The sequence below is a fragment of the Megascapheus bottae genome, chromosome 16 (genome assembly GCF_031878675.1).
Source record: "Megascapheus bottae isolate mThoBot1 chromosome 16, mThoBot2.hap1, whole genome shotgun sequence".
Taxonomy (NCBI): domain Eukaryota; kingdom Metazoa; phylum Chordata; class Mammalia; order Rodentia; family Geomyidae; genus Megascapheus; species Megascapheus bottae.
In genome coordinates this window covers 1954105-1971312 of record NC_143524.1, presented here as the reverse complement: position 1 = coordinate 1971312, position 17208 = coordinate 1954105, and the positions used below count along the sequence as shown (strand labels likewise).

At 53.7% G+C, this 17208-nt stretch overlaps 1 protein-coding gene across 2 annotated transcripts in view; it reads left to right on the top strand.

The window, feature by feature from the left end:
- The window catches only part of Cars1 (cysteinyl-tRNA synthetase 1), a 37442-nt gene extending 20718 nt beyond the window's left edge, over nucleotides 1–16724 (top strand). For both annotated transcript variants that reach the window (XM_090347172.1, XM_090347171.1), the window contains 15 exons: nucleotides 149–237; nucleotides 1787–1908; nucleotides 4789–4901; nucleotides 5364–5492; nucleotides 5866–5995; nucleotides 6110–6213; nucleotides 7372–7469; nucleotides 7788–7977; nucleotides 8370–8438; nucleotides 11210–11291; nucleotides 13076–13156; nucleotides 14162–14229; nucleotides 15181–15240; nucleotides 15793–15876; nucleotides 16439–16724. In XM_090347172.1, the coding sequence (XP_090203298.1) occupies nucleotides 149–237; nucleotides 1787–1908; nucleotides 4789–4901; nucleotides 5364–5492; nucleotides 5866–5995; nucleotides 6110–6213; nucleotides 7372–7469; nucleotides 7788–7977; nucleotides 8370–8438; nucleotides 11210–11291; nucleotides 13076–13156; nucleotides 14162–14229; nucleotides 15181–15240; nucleotides 15793–15876; nucleotides 16439–16573 (1554 nt within the window). In that variant the 3' untranslated portion in view covers nucleotides 16574–16724. The remainder of the gene's footprint in view (nucleotides 1–148; nucleotides 238–1786; nucleotides 1909–4788; nucleotides 4902–5363; nucleotides 5493–5865; nucleotides 5996–6109; nucleotides 6214–7371; nucleotides 7470–7787; nucleotides 7978–8369; nucleotides 8439–11209; nucleotides 11292–13075; nucleotides 13157–14161; nucleotides 14230–15180; nucleotides 15241–15792; nucleotides 15877–16438) is intronic.
- The last annotated feature ends 484 nt before the right edge of the window (nucleotides 16725–17208 follow it).

The following is a 17208-nucleotide window of genomic DNA, read 5'->3' as shown; positions in this document are numbered from 1 at the left end:
CCAGACTGGCAAGCCTGCAAGGTCTGGACCCACAGCCTGCTCTGGAACCGTGCAGCTTCTTGTTTTACACAATGATGTTTCCATGGCCCATGTGCTTTAGACACCAAAGTACGCAGCAGGGAAAGTGCTCAGACCCCTGTCACCGCAGGTTCTCCCTCCCGACGTCCTGACCCGAGTCAGTGAGTACGTGCCAGAAATCGTGAATTTTGTCCAGAAGATTGTGGACAACGGTTATGGGTAAGCCTTCCGGGAATACTGTTCCCCAACTGTAAGTCCAGGTCCAGAAAGCTGGAGACCTCACTCTAGGCTTCCTACAGGCTGGGTCAGCAGCACCTTACGCTCGGGGCTGTGCTCTACTCTGATTTCTAGTCCTGTGAAAAAAATTGGGATTGTGTTTAAAAAAAATAAAAAGCCCTGCGGGGTGCGGTGACCCACACCTGTAATCCTACGACTTGAGAGGCTGACATCTGAGGACCACAATTTGAAGCCATCTGAGACAGACAGCTCCAAGAGATTAATTTCCCCAATTACCACCCCTCCCCCTGAGCCAGAAGTAGAGTCTTGGCTCAAGTGATTGAATGCCAGCCTTGAGCGAAAAAGGTCAGGGACATTGCCCAGGCAATGAGTTTTGATCCCAGGCCCAGTACTAAATAGATAGGTAGGTAGATAATTAGATACTTAAAAAAATAAAGCTCTAAGATTTTTCATTTCCAATAGTTGTTTTTTTCATTGCCATAACTCCTTAGCCAAGCAAAAGCCATCCATCATGTTGCTGGAGTCAGGAGGCACGAGGGCGAGGGGCTCCTGGCAGTACCCCACTCCTCTAGGTGTGGCCTTGCAGCTGTGTCCCAGCAGGCACAGGAGCTCATGTGTGGCTGGCCAGCCTTCTTGGCAGCACCCCTTGAGCCAGAGCAGCATGACGCTGACTGTGCCCCCCACACGGCCCACAGACACTGCGCATGTGCGTCCTGCCAGCCATCACACCCAGCTCACGCCTGACGTCCAGGCACTCAGGAAGCCGAGGTCATAGGAGCCCCGTTTGAAGCTAGCCTGGGAGACAAATACATGAGACTAACTCCCCTAACCATCCCAAACCTGGAGGTAGAGCTGTGGCTCAAGTGATGGAGTGTCAGCCTTGAGGAAAACAAGCTAAGGAACGGTGTTCGGGCCCTGAATTTCACGCCCCGGTACTGTATGTGCACACATACCTACCTTCCACCCCCAGCACGCACCCGTTGCTTGGCAGTGGTTTTAGTGTGCAGACAGTCCCACTCTGACTTCCAGTCCAGCAGTCCAGCTGCAGGAAACAGCCCTAGCATCTCTGCCAGTGTCTTAAGGACCCAAAGATGGAGGCGCTCCTGAAATGCAGGCATCTGGGCAGCACTCATCAGGGCCACCCTGCCCCCAGATTGGATAAAGTCCACCTACAGCGTCACCTGTGGCCTGCCTGAGAGGCAGGGCCAGGGACCCAGGGTGGGGAAGGCAGGTATCGAGGGCAGGGCCACCAGAGGTTGAGTGCCCACTTGGCAGATGACAAACCACACAGGCCTCGGTCCCCACCAGGTCCCAGGCGCCAGGCAGGGTCTGCATGGGGCACCTGCCAAGGTAGTGAGGAGGCTGCCTCTGGGCGGATGGCCCCGTCCCCACCCAGCCACACCCAGAACGGCCCCCTAGGGTGGGGGGACATCCCAGGTGAGGCATCCCTCGGTTCTGGTGGCCGTCTGTGACTGCCATGTGTAGCCCTGGGGAGTTTCCATGTTCTATTCTCATCCCCTTTTGTTCCCAGGTATGTCTCAAATGGGTCTGTCTACTTTGACACGGTCAAGTTTGCATCCAGTGAGAAGCACTCCTACGGGAAGCTGGTGCCTGAAGCCGTTGGGGACCAGAGGGCACTTCAGGAAGGGGAAGGTAAAGCTGCAAGCAAGCAAGCAAGCTCAGCTTTGTGCTGTTCCCCCGAACCCCGCCAGACCCTGCATTTGCCCCTGCATTTATTGTTCTGGCTGAGGGGGGGCATGGCACGGCCCTCGTGGACATGCAAACTGAAAATTGAAAACTGAAGTATAACAGGATGGGATGTGTCAGAGGCACACACAGGGCAGAGGACGGCCCTCGGCCAGGTCCGGATCCCCCTCCACTGGGCAAAGCTGCATGTCTAAGGAAGGCCAGAGAGGAGAGGTGGAGGACAGGAGTCTCCCATGGCTACACTGCTTGGTCCTGCTGCCTGCCACATTGAATGTCAGCAGTAAAGACCTGGAAGAGAGGCCTGATGGGCTCAAGACCCACACAGATTTACTCCAGGAGGAAAGAAAAGAGAAAGTCCCCAGAAAGATAAGCTCTCTTTACTCCCCAAATTCTCCCATGTAGGTCTCTAAGACGTGATGGATTCAGAGCAGCAGGTGGGAAAAGTGAAAGTGAAAGAAGGCCAAGACTTCTGCACATTCATGAGAGACAGAACCAGCAACCGATAGGGTGTATACAGCATTTGAAGATAACGGGAGTTGCTGTGGTTCATATCTGTAGTCTTGGCTGCTCAGGAGGTAGAAATTGACAGGACTGTAGTTTGAGGGCAGACTGAACAAAAAAGTGAGTCTCGGAGACAGGAGGGGGAGGGATTGGGAGAGAATGAGTGAAAGAAAACACTGCATGAGAGGAAATATGCTTATTACCTGACTCATGGAATTGTCATCCATCTGCACATCACCTCTATAACAATAAAGGAAATAATAATTTTTTTAAAAAGGGGAAAGTGGTGGCAGGAGTTTGGCCTAGTGGTAGAGTGCTTGCCTAGCATGCACGAAGACCCAGGTTCAATTCCTCGGTACCACGTACATAAAAAACAAAAAGCCGGGGACTGAGAGTTTTGCCTAGTGGTAGAGTTCTTATCTAGCATGCATGAAGACCTGGGTTCAATTCCTCAGTACCATATACATAGAAAAAAGAGCCGGAAGTGGTGCTGAGGCTCAAGTGGTAGAGCTCTAGCCTTGAGAAAGTCCAAGGACAGTGCTCAGGCCCTGAGCTCAAGCCCAGGACTGGCAAAAAAAAAAAGGGAAAGTGGAAGAAAGTAAAGGGGTAACATTGTCCAAAGAATGTATTCTTCCAACTTAGGAAATGGTAGCTCCTCTGTACAGCACATTAATAGTAATAAAATTATTAGAGCAAAAAAAGTTAATGAGACCCTATCTCCCCAGCAAGCCCAGCATAGTAGGACACGCCTGTCATTCCAGCTGCTTGGGAAGTAATGTAGGTAGGATGAGGTAGAAGGACCATGGTCCAGGCCAGCCCTCACAAAAATATGAAACTTGGCTGGGAATTTGGCCTAGTGGTAGAGTGCTTGCCTAGCATGCACGAAGACCTGAGTTCCATTCCTCGGTACCACATTCATAGAAAAAGTCGTAAGTGGTGCTGTGGCTCAAGTGGTAGAACTCTAGTCTTGAGAAAGTCCAAGGACAGTTCTCAGGCCCTGGGGAATGGCCAAAAAAAAAAAAAAAGAAAGTGAAACTATTGGAAAATTAAAGCAAAAAGAGTTGGGGGTGTGGCTCAAGTAGTAGAGTGCTTATCTACTTTGGCAAGGCCCTGAGTTAAAAGTGTAAGAAGAATGAAGTAATCAGATGCAGATAGATATTCAGCATTAAGTGTTTGTAAGTTAGAAGTCCAGGCATATGTTTTCTGTGAAATAACAAGTGTCTAAAAGAGGAGCCCTGGAGCTACCCTGAGTTGTGGTTGGGGTCTCACTGGAAGGTCGCTCGTGGGGAGTGTATCAGGGAGAGAACCAAGTAGACTCTGTCCTGTGTGTCTAATTTGCATTTGAAGGGATTCCACAAACCCTTGAATCAGATGTTCACAGTGATTGGTTCTGGGCTGAAAGGTTGAACCATTGCGGACAGCCCCATGCTCCATCCTTGCCTTCTTTCCCCGCCGGTGGCAGCCCTGGGCAGAGAATCCTGTCCTGTTCCAGGGTTTGTTCCAGGCCCAGGCAGCGGCCCCCAGGGAGGCCATGAGAGCCAGCCTGACCCTTCAGTTACAGGCGTGGGGCACCAGTATGAGGCCTTTGCTCCAGCTGCCCACCTGACCGGCTGACCTTTTATTGTAGAGCTGTGCTGACTCACAGGTCAGCATAGTGTGCATGGCTGTGGTCTCCTTGGGTCTGTCTGTGCCAATGTGCCACTGTAGCTACCTAGAGCCCTGTGCATTTAACCCTGTGGCAGTGTCATAGGCCAAGCAGAGCAGCCGCCCAGGCCCCCTCCCCCCACACACACTGCAAAGCTTACTGGGCCCTGCAGAGGGCCCCGCCCCCATGTTCCGCCTTCTTGCCCCTTCTCCTAGTAGCTGTGATGACTCTCTGGAGGGACAGGGTCACCCCGCTTGTTTCCATCCCTCAGGAAGTGGCCCGCATGCCTCCCAGAGCCCACAGGCAGACAGCTGGGGAGGTCCCACGTGAGCCAGTACTTGAGCCCTGCCCCCCTTCACTGGATGCACATCATGTGGCTTTGGCACAGAACACGTGGCCTGTCATAGAAGCATGGAGGGCCGTGGCTGCAGCCTGGGGAAGCTGAGCGAGAGGAGACTCCAGGCCCCGAAGTCTGTGCCCTGGCACTTCCTAAATCAAGACACCAGTGACCACCAGTGCCTGACACAGCCACCTTGAGACATTTGAGCCAGCTTAGTAACCTAGCAACAAGGATCAGCCATCGGGCACCCTGAGAGGCCGTGAAGTAAGGCGCTGGGTCTTCCTGCTGCAGATGCTTGCAGGTTGTCGAATGACTGCACTGCTTTCTTCCCTGACCCCAGGTGACCTGAGCATCTCTGCAGATCGCCTTGGTGAGAAGCGCTCTCCCAACGACTTTGCCCTCTGGAAGGCCTCCAAGCCTGGGGAGCCGTCCTGGACATGTCCCTGGGGGCAGGTGAGGGGACACAGTGGGGAGAGGTGGTAGAGCAGGAAGCTGGTGTTGGCCAGGCCTGGCTCCTGAGAGCAGCTCTGCATGTGAGGACAGTGCCACTGGGCGCGCATGGGCCTTCCTGGCCTGCGATATGCTAGGCCTCAGGCTAAGCCACTTCCTGAGACGCTGTTTTCCTGTCTCTTAAGTTGGGGGTGTAGTTAGATCTGACCGCTTAGGAGGCCTCTCAAGTGTGTGCTGCACCTTTGGGTGTCCCTATCCTGAGGCCGCTCATCCCTGGCTGGAGGAAGAGACCTGCAGGAAGGGCCGGGGCCCTCAGCCTTTCTGGGTGCTGGAGCTCTGGGGTGACACCCAAGCTTCACTACGCTGTGACCCACACCAGTCTCAACTTTCCCGTGAGCCCTGGTCAGGGGCAGTGCAGGGTAGGGTAGGGCTGGGCTGGTCTCTCTAGGGCCTTCCTCTCTCCAGGGCCGTCCAGGATGGCACATTGAATGCTCTGCCATGGCAGGCACACTTCTGGGCTCCTCGATGGATATTCATGGAGGAGGGTTTGACCTCCGCTTCCCCCACCACGACAATGAGCTGGCCCAGTCGGAGGTAAGCAAAGCAGCAGGTGTCTTGCTGGATGGCAAACACAGTGTCCTTACTGCTGGGCTGTTAGCACGGCCCTCGACGAGGCCTCTCTTGGTAGCACTCGTGTCCACCTCCGAGTTGGTGGGGAGTTTGAGTCCTAGGCCTCTAGTCGGATTTCCATGCTAATAGCCTAGCCTCGACTAACAGGCTCAGATTCGAACCCGTTGTGTTACCTGCTGGCAGGTAACCCGGCATGGTCCCTAGGAGAGGCGGCATCTACCGCATGGACGGTGCAAGATGACACAGGCGAGGTGACTGTATCCAGTGTCCGGCACCCTCGCGGCAGGCGACACCCCGGCCACGTGGCCGAGCCTTCCTCCTGTCTCTTTGCACGCAGGCCTACTTTGAAAATGACTGCTGGGTCAGGTACTTCCTGCATACTGGCCACTTGACGATCGCAGGCTGCAAGATGTCAAAGTCACTAAAAAACTTCATCACCATTAAAGACGCCTTGAAGAAGCACTCTGGTAAGCAGGCCTTCTCGAGGGACGCCAGAGCAAATGACCTGCAGGGGACAGGGGGGAAGCGGGGAGTGGTGGCTGCTCAGGGAGTAAGTGCCACCCTGTGTGTCTGCTCTTCAGCACGACAGTTGCGGCTGGCCTTCCTCATGCACGCATGGAAAGACACGCTAGATTACTCGAGCAACACCATGGAGTCTGCACTTCAGTATGAGAAGTTCCTGAATGTAAGTTCCGTGAGGCCTGGGGATATAGAAGAACCTGTCAGGGATGGGGCACGGGGGGGGGGGGGGGGGGGGGAGCCGGGTGAGAGTTTGATGGATTCAGGCCACTTACAAAAACAACCAAGAGTTTGCAGAGTTGATGGAGAACGAGCTCACACGTGGGAGCTGGGATTTCTACCCCAGCAACAGGAAGCTTATGTTATGGGCTCTGTGTGGTTTGTCAGGTCTTGTAAAATCTGGGCCAGGAGTTTGGCCTAGTGATAGAGTGCTTGCCTAGCATGCACAAAGACTCAGGTTTGATTTCTTGGTGCTACATACATAGAAAAAAGGTGGACGTGGTACTGTGGCTCTAGTGGTAGAGCTCTAGCCTTGAGAAAGTCCATGGACAGTGTTCAGGTCCTGAGTTCAAGCCCTAGGACTGGCCAAAAAAAGAAAGAAAAAGTAAAATCTGAAGCCTGGTGTCAGTGGCTCACACTTGTAATCCTAACTACTCAGGAGGCTGAGATCTGAGGATCATAATTCAAAGCCAGCTGGGCAAGAAAGGCTTCAAGACTTATCTCCAATTAACTACCAGAAAACCAGAAGTGGCACTGTGAGTTAAAGTGGTGGAGTACTAGCTTTGAGCAGAAAAGCTCAGGGACTGTGCCCAGGCCCTGAATTCAAGCCCTACAACTGACCAAAAGAAGTAAAACGTGGAGAGTAGAAGCTAGTAGGTCATGCATGGAATCCCAGCTACTCAGGAGTCTGAGACTGATGACCACAGTTCAAAGCCTGGGCAGAAAAGTCTGTGAGACTAGCTCCAGTTTACAGCCAAAAAGCCACAAGTAGAACTGTGGCTCAAGTGGTAGGGTGCCAGCTTTGGGCGAAAAAGGCCTTGAATTCAGGCCCTAGTACTTGTACACACAGAAAAATTACATTAGGGGTTGGAAGTGTGGTTTAGTGGTAGAGTGCTTGCCTAGCATGCACAAAGCCCTTGATTTGATTTCCCAGTACCACATACGCAGAGCTGGAAATTGGTGCTGTGGCTCAAGGGGTAGAACTCTAGCCCTGAGTTCAAGCCCCAGGACTGACAAAAAAAAAAAAAATTACATTAGGAGGACGTCAGAAACTTGTAGATGGAAAAGTTGCCTAGATGCTCATGAGTGGTTTTTCTGGGTCCAGGAGTTTTTCCTAAATGTGAAAGATGTGCTTCGTGCTCCTGTTGATATCACTGGCCAGTTTGAAAAGTGGGAAGAAGAGGAAGTGGAGCTGAATAAGAAGTAAGGGACAGCCTCTGTGCTGGATCTGTAGTGTGTGTGTGTGTGCGTGTGTGTGTGTGTGCGCGTGCGTGTGTGTGTGTGTGTACGCATGCATCCGCCAGCAGGGGCGTCCTGGATCTGTGGTGTGCGTGTGTGCATGCGTGCGTGCGTGCGTGTGTGTACGCATGCATCCGCCAGCAGGGACGTCCTGGAAGGTAAGGAGCTGTGAGCTAGTGTCCCTGGAAACATAGCACCTGTTGGCTACAGAAGTTCATGGAGAATTTCTGCAGTTTGGAGTCATGTCTGAGCAATCAGATATGTCCCCTCCTCCTGGCTCAGCTTCTACGACAAGAAGAGAGCGGTTCATGAAGCCCTCTGTGACAATGTGGACACTCGCACGGTGCTGGAAGAAATGCGCGCCTTGGTCAGTCAGTGCAACCTCTACATGGCAGCCCGCAAGGCAGCCCGGAGGCGGCCCAGCCGTGCTCTGCTGGGGAACATCGCTCTGTACCTCACGCACATGCTCAAGGTGAGCCGCGCTCAGCTCTTGTCCCGCCCTTTCCTGTGGACTGGGGCAGACTCAAGAGGCTGGGCCATCCCCGAGTCAGAGGCATTGCTATGGTTCAGTTTCTGTCTGCTCCCGTCTTGAAGTTTGGGAAGCTAAACCAGTGGCAAGGCTTTGACCCACCCCATCCTGTCGCCTCAGTTCTGCCTACAAATGGCTTCAAGCTGGAAGTGGGTCAGAGTGGCAGCCAAGCTCTGACTCAACCCAGACAGATGAGGACACGTGGCTAGGTCCTGGGCTCTGCCTTTCCTGTCCCCTAGTGGTCAGTCTTGGAGACTTCCCTGGAAGGGCTGCCCTCTGTCCCCATGGACAGCAGGGCACTGTACCCATTAAGTCCTGTCTGGTTCTTTCCTTAGATCTTTGGGGCTATAGAAGAGGAAAGCTCCCTGGGCTTCCCAGTGGGCCAGCCTGGCACCAGTGTAAATGTGAGTAGAACATTCCTGGGCCCAAAGGGTCCCCTCCACGCTGGACCTCGGGTTTGCTGCAGCTCCTCCAGTGTGCGTGTCTTAGATCCCCATCCCCTCCCAACTGTCTGTCCTCTGAAAGCCCACTGGAGTCTCACCTTCCTCTGCCAACACTTTGCACACAACCTAGCATGAGGCTCCATCCTCACTGCCTTCCAGGCGGAGCCTCTGGTCGTGTTTCCTATGTGACTCTGAGAGTGCAGACAGAGGGGGACTGCAAGGCCATCCTCGGGCAGAGCGGCCATAGCTCCAAAGGGCATCTTGCTGCCATGCCCAGCTGCGCTAAGCCAAGTCTGGGCTCTGGACAGGTCAGTTGCCCCTCTGCCAAGTAGTGTCAGGAGATCTCACCCGAGGCTTCTGACACAGGCCCCACTGTCCCTGACTGCATGTGGGAAAGGGGTAGCTGGACCACCCTAGTCACTAGAGTCCACCAAACACACATAGAACCCGTGTACATCCTCCAGTGTACTTTGAGCCACCTGTAGCTATTTGTCCTTCCTAATACAGTGTAGGGGCTGTGCAGGGCAGTACCGTAGGACAGAGAGAACAAGCTGAATGAATGCAAGGCAGATGTAACTTGGTCCCCCAACGGCCCCCAGGCGTTTCTGCCATTAGTCAAGTCAGCCTGAGCGTGTGCCGACCATTAGCCAGGGTCCTCTTAGTGTTTCGTCCAGCCCGGCACTGATGGCTCATGCCTATAATCCTAGCTGCTCAGGAGGCTGAGATCTGAGGACTGAGGTTCAAAACCAGGCAAAGCAGAAAAGCCTGTAAGACTCTTATCTCCAGTTAATCACCGAAAAGTTCAAAGTAGAGATCTGGCTCAAACCGTAGAGCACTAGAGTGAAAAAGCCAAGTGAGTGTGTGAGGCCATGAGTTCAAGCCCTGACACAAAAAACAAAGGCAACGACAACTACGAAAAAAACAGTGTTAGCCAGGTGTGGTGGCTCACACCTGACACCCTAGCTACTCAGAAGGCTGAGATCTGAGGATCACACTTCAAAGCCAACCCAGGCACTACAAAGTCCATGAGACTCTTACTGCCACTGGAAGTGGTGCTGTTGCTCAAGAGGTAGGGTGGTAGGTAGCCTTGAGCTGAATAGCTCAGGAACAGTGCCCAGAGTTCAAGCCCCACGACCGACACAAAACAACAACAAATTGATGTCAGACTAAAGTCAGCAGCGTTGGCCTAGCATTCACCACACAGCTGAGCCCCTGAGCTGGAAGAGGGGAGGCAGAGCCTCTGCATGTGGGCTGGAACCTTGGAGAAAGGTGTGTTGTGTAGTGACTGGAACACACGTGCCAGCTGTGCTCTCCAAGAGGAAAAGGACTGCTAAGACTGTCCCTCTAGGCGTGCGTCACTCTCCCTCCTTCCCCAGAGAATGTTCAGCTACATGGCTGGAAAGGGGGTATAAATATTTAAATGTGACAGATGCTATTTTAACAGAAACAAGAGCTTACTCAGTACAGCATAAAAAGGAAAAACCTTCTTGAAGGCTGCCTCTCACAGCTGAGCAGTGTGGGGAGTCCTGGGGGGGGCGTCCCCCAGGCAGGAGCTGCCCTATCTAGACCCTGTTCCGTCGAGGCCCTGCCCGGGCCTTTACCGTCTCCGTTTCAGAGCTGGCTGTTGTGTTTTCTAGACCTTGTCAAAATGTAAGCTGCCTTTGCTCTTTAGAATATGTTGCTATTTTATTTTATTTTTGTCTTTTTGAGGGCTTGAACTCAGCATTTCATTCTTTCTGTCTTGGCTTCTTTGCTAGCACTATACCTGTTGAGACACAACTTTACTTTTAGACTTTTCTTTTCCTTCTTTCTTTCTCTCCCTTCTTTCTCTTCCTTCCTTCCTTCCTTTCTTTTTTTCTTTCTTTCCTTTTCCTGACTAATTGGAGATAAAAGTCTCAGACTATACTGAACAAGCTGACTTTGAACCAGGATCCTCAGCTCTCAGCCTCCTGAGTAGCTAGGATTAAAGGTGTGAGCCACCAATCCCAGGCATGTTGATGCTTTTTTTTTTTTTTTTTGAAAGAAATCCCACATAGCTCCTTTCTTCTCCTGGGCCAACCAGACTGAGGTCATGCTTTCATCAAAAATCCAAACCAAAATGCACCTATTTTAAAGTCATCTGCCTTTGAACTTGAACCTGGAGACATGTTGCCTTATTAGCCTTTTGAACTTGACTTAGTGGAAATAAACAGCCAGCGGTGTGCGTGCGTGTGGTGAGCGTGCTGGCACCAGGCCAGACCTGCAGGCCAGACCCGTGTGCCCCACCGCTCACCCTGTGTGAAGTACCTGAGTTCTGTAGGAGGGTGTGAGGGCGACCTGGCTGTGACACCTGCCACTGGGGATCGCAGGGTGACCTGGCCGTGGCAGGGTTCACAGGGTGAGCCTGGCTGATCTGACTGGTGTGGAAGTGACCTCTTCCTCCTTAGTGCTTTACCCGTGTCCCTCCTCAAGGTGTGCTCAGGGGAAGAAATGACTCCCCAACGTAGTGAGGTCGTTCTTCTGTCAAAGTTGCAGGAATATATCATGCATTCTGCGAGAAGCCTGTGCTGGTGGCTTCCGCTGTAACCCAAGCTCCTCGGGAGGCTGCTAGGTGCTTGTCATGTGAGCCATGGTCACACTGTCCAGTGTCACTCCCATGCTCTGTCCTCTCTGAGACGCTGCCCCTGCCCCATGGCCGCTGCTGGATGGCTGGGTGTTCTGTTATGAATGCAGTGTCCATATTCTTTCTGCAGCTCGAGTCCACAGTCATGCCATACCTGCAGGTCTTGTCGGAGTTCAGAGAAGGTGTACGGAAGATCGCTCGGGAGAAGAAAGGTGAGGCCCCGCTGCCCCAGGGCAGAGCAAGGCGCGGCGTGCCTGGCCGGGCACCACACTCTGGCTGACTACACTGCTTAGGCTGCACGTACATTTCGGGTTGTGTTTTTGTCAATCATGGGGCTTGAACTCAGAGCCTGGGCACTGTCCCTGATCTCTTTTGTTCAAGGCTAGCACTCTACCACTTTGAGCCACAGCACCACTTCTGGTTTTCTGGTAGAATTGGAGGTAGGAGCCTTGTGAACTTTCCCGTCTAGACTGGCCTTGGACCATAATCCTCAGCTCTAAGCCTTGTGAAGAGCTAGGATTACAAGAGAGAGCCACTGGTGCCCGGCGCATGTCAGACTGTTTAAGAGTCTTCTTCTCAACTGCACCTCCTGTCCCACCAGCCCAGTCAGGTGACCACGGACATGCTCAGTCAGACATACTTGGTGTGAGAGGTTAGGCTGATGAAGACCAGAGGGGCTGGGCCTGGGGACAGGCCGATGGAAACTGGAACTCTGGGGCCTCACTTCACCACCTCTCCACTCACTGGCATTTTGAGATGTGTGATTTGATTTCTGGAAAATGCCAGATCTCGATCTTTGCTATTTTGTTTTGGTACTGCTCCTTCCTGAGGCTTGAACTTGGTCTGGGCATAGTCCCTTAGCGTTTTCCCTCAAGGCAGGTGCTCTACCATCTGAGTCATGGCTCCACTGCTGTCTTTTTTTTGCCAGTTGTGGGGCTTAAACTCAGGGCCTGAGCACTGTCCTTGGACTTTTCTCAAGGCTAGAGCTCTACCACCTGAGCCACAGCACCACTTCCAGCTTTTTTTTTCTATATATGTGGTGCCGAGGAATCGAACCCAGGTCTTTGTATGCTAGACAAGCACTCTACCACTAGGTCAAACTCCTAGCCCTCCACTGCTGTCTTTTTACTAGTTAATTGGTCTTTTCTGCGCACCCTGGCTCAGCTCTCAGCTTCCTGTGTCGTTGGGATTGCAGGCACCACCGACTGGCACCTAGCTACCTTTTCTGATTTTGACCAGTTCTTAACAACTTGGCAAACATAGAAGCAAGCAGCCTCAAGTGGCCCCGTGGCCTCCTGCTCTAAGCATTCTGCCCAGTGGGCAGCAGTTCCACTCCTAATGTCCACTGGGCTTAGGGTGTTGGGCTCAGGCCACCTGCTTCCCTCAAGCCTTCACACTTGGTTGGCATTGCTGGGAGAGTGGGGACACTGGGTGTTGGCAGAGCTGCCCCTCGAGGGGCTTGTGTGTCCTGTGAAATTGTACCTGGCCCAGCAGAACATGGCCCAAACAGGTCAGCGTCCAGCGGGCAGTGCCTAGGGCAGGCAGAGTTTCCCCAGGAAGAAGGTGGGTGATGCACCTGGCCCAGCTGAGGGCTACCGGAGGGATGGGAGTGAGCCTTGCGTCTACTCGGTGCAGACGGTGGACCGAGAGGCAGGAGACCTCGTCAGGCCCAGGCAGAACCCAAGCCTCGTGTTCTTCAGAGTTGGGGTCAAAGTGAGGACTCGAATGTACGAGAGTCTCAGCTGGCCTGGCTCTGAGGCTGCCTGCATTTCTCCATGGAGAGTGGCCTGACCCCAACTTGTAGTGAACAGGTAGGAGTGGGCATCACCTCTGTGCGGCTTGAACTCAGGGCCTGGGCGCTGTCCCGGAGCTTTTTCACTCAAAGTTGGCACACTACCTCTCAAGCCACTACTCCACTTCCAGCCACAGCATTGAGGGGCAGACACTCTCCCCACATGAGAGAAGGCACAGGTCTAAGCCCTCGCTTTGCCCCCAGTCCCTGAGGTTCTGCAGCTCAGCGATGCCCTGCGGGACGACATTCTGCCTGAGCTTGGGGTGCGGTTCGAAGACCATGAAGGTGAGTGAGGGCGTGCCCGGGGGGCGGGAAGGGCGCTCGAAGGGACCCTGAGGATGGTAGAGTCCACAGCAGCCCTGCGCTCCAGCCCTGCAGAAGGTGGCTGAGAAGTTTGACCCGCTCCTTGTAGATGATCTGTATATTTTCCCGGGGCCTCAGCTCCCTTGACCATTTTTCTGCTGGCCCTTTCCTTTCATGATGAGTCAGGGATACACCTCTTGTCCTGTGGCTTTCATCTGCTTTCTGATTCTTTGGAGCTAGGAACTAAAGCCAGGGCCGCACACCGGCTAGGCAAGTGCTCTAGTGTTCAGGCCATGTCCACATGGTTTTTTTCCCCTGGTCTGTTTTGCTGGCCTAGAGCCCTTTGATATCTTGATTGGGCTGGCCTGCTAGCCTCCAACTAATCTTCCTGCCTCCACCTCCCAGGAAGCTGGGATTACATATACCCCCACTCCTGAGTTGTGTAAACCCTTGGCTGACATTGGATTCCATGACTCTTAACAGGCAGGGCTTCCCATTACACAATACAGTGGGGTATTTCATTGCTGTCAGTGATGGTGTTTAATTTAGGTATAGTTTTTTGTGGTTTTTTTTTTGTGGGGAGTGGGGGATCATGGGGCTTTGAACTCTGAGCCTGGGTGCTTTCCTGAGCTCTTCAGCCCAAGGCTACCACCTTACCCTTGAGCCAAGCCCCAGTTCCCATATTCTAGTGTTTAATTGGAGACAAGAGTCTCTAGGCTTTGTATTGCCTGGGCTGGCTTTGAACGAGATCCTCAGATCTCAGCCTCCCGAGTAGCTAGGAATTCAGGCATGAGCCACCACACCGGCAAGTATTCTTCTTCTGGTTCAGTTTGCCTACATGACACTGGCTTTGCCTATACATGCCAGAAGACAGGCCCCCAGTTTCCCCGGTGGCCTCTGTAGGAACCTTGGGTGGCGGCCTGGACGACTGGGCCTGGGGGTTGTGGATGGATAGACAGGCCCCGTCACTGATGGACTGCTTTTCAGGACTGCCAACGGTGGTGAAATTGGTGGACAGAGACACCTTACTGAAAGAGAGAGAAGAAAAAAAAAGGGTTAGTAAAACTACAAAAACACTATTGGGATGTGGTGTCATTTTAGCCATTGGTAGTTGTTGCCTTTGTTAAAATCCCAGCGCTTATATATGTCAGTAAGAAAAGTTAAGTAGGTGGGTAACTATGTGACAATTTGGGAACCATAAAAGGAGAATGTGTGTTGGGTTACTTTGTTTATTGAGATGACATGATAATGCAGTGGAGCCCAGGCTGGCTTCCAACTTAGGCCCCTCTTGCCCCACATCCTGAGTGCTGAAGTTACAGGTGTGTGTCTCCAGGCCTGGCAGAGAATACATTGTCTCATGAGGGGACTGTTTTTAAAACTTCTTGCCCCAGACAAAGTGAAAGCAGTCACTTAGCAAACTGCTGGTGCCTCCTGGCTCTTGCCTGAGCACGCGGGGGCCCAGGCACCTCTAGTTGCCCACCTCTTTGACCTGTGCCACTCCACACATCTCTCTCTTCCATACTCAAGATCAGGACCTTTGCCTGAGCTGCTCCAGAGGTGAGGTAGAGTTCTCCATCCCAAGGACTTGGGTATCTACTTGGAAAGAGCACATGTGTTGTGAGAGCCAGGTGTGGAAGTGCAGTGCACACCTGCAGTGCCAGCACCCAGGAAGCTGAGGCGGGAACATTGCAAGTCCTGGTTGGAACTTGAACTATTAGGAGGACCTTGTTGAGGGAGGGGGGGCACTGTCATGATTGCTGGGCACAGTGCATGAGGCACCCGTGGGGATGCAAATGCCAGCAGTGGAAGCACCTGCCCTTCCTGGGCCACTGTGGAAGCTGTAGAGCAGGTACTAGGGAAGGTGGGTGCCAGCTGGAGTGCTGGGAGGCCAGCAGCCCTCTAAAGGCCTGAGAAAGAGTGATTGGGTCAGGAAACCTCCCCGATGGGCAAGCAGGGAGGCCCTGCAAGACAGCGGGGAGAGTTTCAGCACTTCTCTGCTCTCCCAGGTTGAAGAGGAGAAGAGGAGGAAGAAGGAGGAGGCTGCCAGAAAAAAGCAGGAACAAGAAGTAACCCATATTTCTTTTTGTTTGTTTGTTTTTTGCCAGTCCCGGGCCTTGAACTCAGGGCCTGAGCACTGTCCTTGGGCTTTCTCAAGGCTCGTGCTCTACCTCTTGAGCCACAGCACCACTTCTAGCTTTTTTCTACCGAGGAATTGAACTGGGGACTTGGTGCATGCCAGGCAAGCCCTCTAACACTAGGCCAGATTCCCAGCCCCAGTAACCCATATTTCAAGTACACTTGAACCCATTTCCGTGGCTCTCTGGGCCTTCCTCTAGCTTAGTGATATACCCCAGTGACCCTCCCCAAAGGGGATCTGCTCACCCTGGTCATAGGCTGTCCTGAGCCAGCAGGAGACATGGCTAAGGGAGTCCTCAGCTCCTAGGTAGTGTCAGGGCAGGTGGGGAACCCCTGCAGTCCCCTTCTCCTCATCCATCACTTGAAGCCGGCCCAGCTGGAGGCCTGGGAGCAGGGTGGGGGTAGGGGGCAGAGGCCTGGGTGGGGCCATGGCGCCGAGCCGCTGTGCGGCTCATGGTGGGACACTGTATTCTGTGTTTCAGGCAGCAAAGCTAGCCAAGATGAAGATTCCACCCAGTGAGATGTTCCTGTCGGAACGTGACAAGTATTCCAAGTTTGATGAAAGTGTAAGGGCTCTGCCGCCTGACCTCGCCGTGCTGGGGGAGCGGAGCGGGCAGCTGTAGGCCAGCAGGTTTTCTAGTCGGAGATGATGAGGGTGACAGGCCTGGCTTCTGTGTAGATACAAGGCCTTCCACCCTGGGTGCTGAGGGCTGAGTTCCTCATGACAGCTGGTTCCTCTCGATGGGGTTGAGCCAGGGCTGCTTCCGCTGCCAGGATGCCTTTTGTCTGAGCCATCCTCAGACACCGGGGCTTGTGGCCTCGCTGAGTTTAAGGTGACAGCAAATGGGATCCCTGAGCTCTGTAGGGTCATGACAGCCTGTGAAGACGGCGGCCCAGACCTGCCTGGTGCTCCCCAGGGCTCTGCCTCCACTTGCTCTGTTTGCTGTCCACCTTTCTGCAAGCAACCTCAGAACTGAGCTCTGCTAGCTCCAGTGCAGATAGCTCTCCTCACCCACTGGGTGCCGAGCCGGGGTGGAGAGCAGATACCCATAGTGGGGACGTGCCGTATGGGGAGAAAGGCCTGGAGGCCCTGGGAGAGGGCCTGAAATGCCTGTGTTCTCGTTGCAGGGTCTGCCCACGCATGACGCAGAGGGCAAGGAGCTGAGCAAGGGGCAGGCCAAGAAGCTGAAGAAACTGTTGGAAGCCCAGGACAAGCTCCACAAAGAGTATCTGCAAATGGTTCAGAACGGAAGCTTGCAGTGAGGCCCCAGGCTGCCTCCCCTGGCACTGGTGGACTGGCTGGCAGCTGCCTGCAGTGGCACCCTGTCCTTGGACCTTTGGCTAAGAATCGTGTTCATGTAGGTGCATGTCTGTGGTGGATCTGAGACCTCAACAATAAATCCTCTAATCTCGAGGCTCCCCTCCACGTCACCCTGCACGCTCAGCACTTGGGAGCCTCCCAGGGCCGCTGGGTCAGCACCACGCTGGTCAGTGGAGCCCCTTCAGCCACCTCGGCCCTGCTAATCTCTGCTCTGTGGGCGTATCTGGAGGCATTTGAGTGGAACAAAGGCTGGCTCAGCCTGGTGGCCTCACACAAAGAGCACACAGTCTGCCCAGCTCACATGGGCACACTACACGTTTCCTAGAAACTGACCTGGGCAGTGGCAGGGTCAATAGGGATGGCGGGCCCAGATCCTCAGGCCTGGTGGGTAAGATTAGGATTCTCCTAGCGCGCATGCACTCACTGCCCGCTTCTGCTCTGGTGCTGCCCCAGGTTGAGAATCAGTGCCACTTAAGGAACTGGCCTGGCCGTCCGTAGTACAGGGACGTGTGCACAAGAGCCAGAATCCACTGTCCAGCGTGGCTCTGTGGGGACGAAGGGCAGGCACCAGCTGCCA